This window comes from Acomys minous, assembly GCF_964271855.1.
Source record: "Acomys minous genome assembly, chromosome: 2".
Classification (NCBI taxonomy): domain Eukaryota; kingdom Metazoa; phylum Chordata; class Mammalia; order Rodentia; family Muridae; genus Acomys; species Acomys minous.
In genome coordinates, this window is record NC_140484.1 from 89151311 (window position 1) to 89156595 (window position 5285).

Consider the following 5285-nt stretch of genomic DNA (forward strand, 5'->3'; position numbering starts at 1 on the left):
ATAATCCCAGTATAAAATATCCATACAATATGTATTTATATGTATGTACACACACTGTAGACCACAGCTCATGAAAGCTGCACAGAGAGCAAAGCTGGGTGAAAAATGTCAGAGAGGCAGACAGGTCCACACCCCAGTGCCAGGAGCCTGGCAGCTCTGCAAAAGGCTCCGCTTGAAAAGGGCACAAAACAGAGCACCCCGTGCACATGTTCTATGAAATATTTCAGAATAGACTAGAAATAGAGATACACTCTTCTCCACAGAGAGAAATCACTTCCTCCTCCAAAGGAGCATCAAGAATTGAGAAGCTCAATAGGGCCTCCCCCACCCCCTTATAGACCGGGAGGCTCTGGGCTGTGTCCTTTTTTTTTTAATTTCTTGTGCTCTCTCTACTCTCATGGAAAGAAGACAGGGCGGGATGGCTGACTGCTACTTGCTTCAGGAAGGTGGCCATCCAGGAATGTTTGACAGGACCTGGCTCACAGAAAGCCCAGAAGGTGGGACTCGAGACACCCCTCTACACACACACACACACACACACACACACACACACACACACACACACACACCCTGCACATCCATGCCTAAAATAGTTTGCAATAAATAGATGTAATGTGGCCCTTGAAGAAAAGACTGAAACCAAGACCCGCACTCTCGTGGAAGCGCGCTTTGGAGGTGGCACCACAGAGCAAGGAAATGTCTCTTTGGGACAACAGAAAGGGCTGTAGCACCCCTGAGAAGGTGGGGATTTGTAGTGAGAAGAGGCAGTTTCCAGGCTCCGGTACAGAGGTGGCCACAGAGTGAGCGCCCCCTCTCCAGTTTCCAAATTGCAACAGTTCAGGAGCCACCAGAGGGGCTCCTAGGACACAGTGATTTCCTCCTCCTCTTCCCCCTCCTCCTCCTCCTCTTCCTCAGAATCAGAGAAGTCCGAGGGTTTACCCGGGCTGCTGGAGTGAGCTGGTGAGGCAGGCAGCGGCCCTTCCAGCAGGTGCCGAGGGTCAGGGGGCGCATGGTAGACCAGGCGGGAACCAGGGCTGTCTTCCTCTTCATCCTCAGGGCCCTTCTGGCCTACATCGCTGAGGTCGGGGTGGGGGTTTAGTTTTGTAGGAAGAGTCTGCTCTCGGCAGCCCCCGCTAGACAGCAGCTCCCGCTCTTTGGAGTTCCTCCACTTCATGCGACGGTTCTGGAACCAGATTTTCACCTGTCGGGGAAGAATCACCCACCGGAAAGCCAGTCAACGTCTGCTCACGTGGAGGGAGAGGGGACAGCCCTCGGGGGACTCAGGTTTAGGGAGCACAAGAGGAGGGGACTGTCTTTCCTGCCCTCAAGATGATTTCTGTGGAGTTACTCCATACCAGCCTTGCTCCTCTTTTCTCTTCATCCACTCACCCCAATACCCATGCTTCCAACCATCCGTTCATATATCCAGTTCATGAATCCATGTACTTATTCATGTAACCATCCACCTACCCCCATTTATGCATCCATCCATCCATCCAATTCACACATCCATCAATGCATACACTATCCACGCACATGCATCGATCCATCCATATATCTACCCATGCATCCTCGCATTCATCCATCCATCCGCTTCTTTGACACCTGACTCAGGTGGGCGGGTGGAGGAGGTGGGCCTGGTAAGACAGAAATGGAAGTTGGGAAGCAGGAGCCTCAAATAACTTGGCACTCATGTTTACTCTACCTCTCTAGGCCTGGGTTTCCCCAGCCTACGTGGCGTCAGAGAGCTCTTACAATTGCTTGGCACGAGCTAGGGTGGAGCATGAGGGTGGGGCGGTGGAGGCCACGCGCACCTGTGAGTCCTTCAAGCCTAGCTTCGCAGCCAGCTTCTTCCGGTCAGGCTTGCTGATGTACTTCTGCTTTTGGAACGTCTTCTCCAGGGATTTTCGCTGGACGTCAGAGAACACGGCTCTGCGCAGCATGCCCCGGCGAGGCTTGCCACGAGCAGCCAGTGGCCAGGAGAAGGTCCCTGGGATTGGCACGACGCTGGAGGATGCTGCGGGGCGGGGGCGGGGGGGGGCAGGGGAGGGAGGGGGAGGCGGCGAGTGAGTCGGACGCCCTGCAAACCCGGAGCGTCTGCTCTCTCAGGCTATTTTTCCTGGCTTTCTCTCTCTCTTTCTCTCGGGACCCTTCATCTCTTTAAAGTACTCCTTTTTCTCCCGACAGAGAATAGACTGAGAACCCACAACCTGCCTGAATGAAAGACGCTTTCCGCACAAATAACTTTCCCTTTCAACCGTGCAAACCCGGATTAGGAAAAACCACGAAAACAGTGGCCACAATTGCCTGTTGCATTCAATGGTCTTGGAGAAACAAAACGCACCAACTAGCTTAAATTGCAACAGAATAAAGTAAATTACAAAAATGAAAATAAACAATTCCGCAGAGACCACTCAGCAGTCTCCTCTTTTCCCGCTAAGAACCACGGATTCGCCAACACCTCGGTTACGTTGGTACCTTTTAAAAGAATGTACTTTGCTGGTTTGGCGGACAGGGGAAAATCCGCTTTGGTTTCTAAAAAAAAGAATCCAGCCATTCATCTTTTTTTGTTTTAAATATGGTTTTCTGCCTCACCCACAACGTAAAGAAATTGGCCTGAATGCAAGGAAAGTGGCGTCTAATTAGCACATTGACCGCTTCCCACTGGGAATTGGTGCTATAAAAAGGGGGAGAGTTTCGCTTTAAGGGAGAGAAAAAGAAAAACAAAAAGAAACAGAGACGCTAACGAAGCGTGAATGGTAATTGTGTAGTAATGAACTAACCGCAAAAGGCTATGGACAAGCAGCGAGAGCCATATATTACCGGGACAAAAGAGATTTACACTCAAGCTAAACACAACTGCAGGCCCGGACTATTGGGAGAGCCGTGATGGTAGAGGCTTCTCTACCCCGAGTCTTTCACATTAAATGGACACGAAAAGCTATTTATAAAGCTCGGGTTGTTTTTGTTAGACCATTGAAACTTAGGAGAAAGGAGCAAATTCCATTGTGAGCAAAAGACTGAATGGTGTGGGGGGGCGGGGGGGCAGTTTCTTCTCTTCCTTGAAAAAAAAAATCCGTCTCTAGTTTCTTCTGCTGCTATTGCGAGTGTTGTCCTGGTCCTTCCCAGCCCCCATCCGCGGCGCCCAGGCTCTGGTCCCTTCAAGTCCCGGGGCTTCCCAGCCTTCTTCGGGAGGGCGTTTTAAGCAGTTGTAAAGTGTTCGGGAAACGTTTGAATAGTCATGAGTTCCCAGGATAAAAACTCCTGAGGGTGCTCCACCCTTAGACTAGGACCCACTGCTGCCTTCTGCCAACTGTTTCTTTTACAAAATGAGCCCATGGGCAAGAGTTGGGGTTGGGAAATCAGGTTGGCAAGAGAAGGTAGAGGTCGCAGGAGAATCTAGGCTTCCTACCCCTAGGCGACCCCTAGCATCCCACACAAGAGGGCACCCCATGCGGTCTTGTGGAAAAACAAAAAAACAAAAAATCGCAGCCTTGAATGAGTGTTAAAGAGAAATTAGCCGCGGCTGGTAGGTGTTTCTCGGCGGCTTGGAGGGGCGAGGGCCGGTCTGCGTGTGGCTGCCCGGAGGAGCTGGCCGATTGGTCACGGTGCTGAGACCTTTGTGGCGAATGGTGGCCAAGTGCATCGACTCTGTGGGAAACGGCGGCGTGAAGGGATGCCAACAGCTCCTCGCCGGGAAGGGAACCGCCTCAAATGCGGACCATGACAATTCTTGCTAATTTGTAGAGCAGGGAATTGGTGCGTAGTGTCAAGCAGTCACTGCTTGTGCTAAATGGGGTATCAAATTGGCGCGACGGATTCGTGAATGTTGTATGCCTCGCAACCTCTGAACCAGAGCGTAACCCCAAGGGGTGGACGGAGAAATACGACCGGGACTGGGGCGGGCTGCCCCGCCTGGTGCAAGCAACCTGAATGAGACCTACCTGGAAAATAGGAGGATCTGATGAAAGGTTGGAAGGAGCCTTCGAAGTAAGGGAAGGCGAACGTCTTGGGAGGGGGGTTCTGCAGCAAAGCCGGCGAAGATTCTAGTAAGGAGAGGGAAGGAAGGGGTGAGGGAAGAGAGAGAAAGAATTTGGTCCATGTGCTTGATCACCACTGCGTAGCACGTCACATACATGATCTAATTAACACGGCAGCAGGTTTCAGACGCATCTTTTTTAAATGTATCAGCCGAATAAAATAAAGTTGCGTAGTAGCACATAGTCTCACTTGTACAAATCCCGTTAGCCCCATCCCATCTCCGCTCCAGAGACTTAGGCAAATAGTGTGTGTGTGGGGGGGGGTGAGGTGTTGCAGATCCATTCATAATACAAACTAAGACAATAAACATACGTGCTGGGTTTAAAGCAAAAAGCTCTCCTTCTTAGGGGTCGAGGCGGGAACGCAGACTCCATAGCGCGTGCGCTCTGAGACGCCTGACTAGGAAACTGTGCTCAACGTTTCAAGTTCCTTTTGAGGATACTGTAAGGCCTGAGGCTTTTCTTTCCCCTAAACTCTCAGTACCTAAGTTTCATAATCTGTGACCTGGCCCCTGGGGTCTGAGTTCCTGCTTGGAACTGTGCACTAACAAGCCCAGACGAACTCGTCTGTGAAGGGCTGAGTGGATGTCGGGCCGCTGGACGTACGTCGAGGGCTCGGCTGTCACTTACCTCTTCTAGGCGTGGATGAGAGGATGGCATTCACCCCAAACTTCAGAAACGTGGGCTCGCTGGCAGGGGAGAGGGCTGTCTGTGGAGAGCTGCCCCGCCGGCTCCCGGTCCCCGGAGAGCCCAGGTCCGAGGTCCCCGAGTCGGCTAGGGCTGTGGGGGCCTCCTGCCTGGGGGGTGACAGGCTGGCAGCAGGTATGCTGCGGGGCAGGTAGGCCGGGGGTCGGCTGATGCGGATCAAATCTTCCACTAGGAAACTAGAGTGGCCTGAAAATGCGGATTGAAGGGACTGGGGCAGTGTTAAGGTAGGCGTCGGTCTCAGGAGGCTAGGATACCCCGCGGGGGGCGCAAGGAGGCCGGGGAACATCATGGTCAGAGTGGGGGGCTGGTGCAGTAGCCCCTTTTCCCGTGGCCAGACGGCAAACGCCTGGCTTCCCGCCCCTCCCGTGGTGCCCTCTTCAGCTCAGTATCCTGGTAACCGTCCTACTTGGGCGTCTGCGAGTCTTATGAGGCGCCTCGGTCCAGGAGATGGTTTTATAGTGGCCCGCCCGCTCCAGTTCTTTCAAAACTGACAGCTCTGACAATGAAGTTCAACAAAGTTCTCCACTCGGGCTTCAT

At 52.7% G+C, this 5285-nt stretch overlaps 1 protein-coding gene across 1 annotated transcript; it reads right to left on the minus strand.

The window, feature by feature from the left end:
* Window positions 1-859: 859 nt before the first annotated feature.
* Window positions 860-5037, minus strand: DBX1 (developing brain homeobox 1; the record flags this gene model as incomplete). The annotated part of the gene is made up of 4 exons (XM_084757468.1): window positions 860-1201; window positions 1815-2017; window positions 3945-4046; window positions 4671-5037. The coding sequence occupies 4 exons, from the start codon at window positions 5035-5037 to the stop codon at window positions 860-862; spliced, it is 1014 nt and encodes a 337-aa protein (XP_084613594.1).
* Between the last annotated feature and the right edge of the window lie 248 nt (window positions 5038-5285).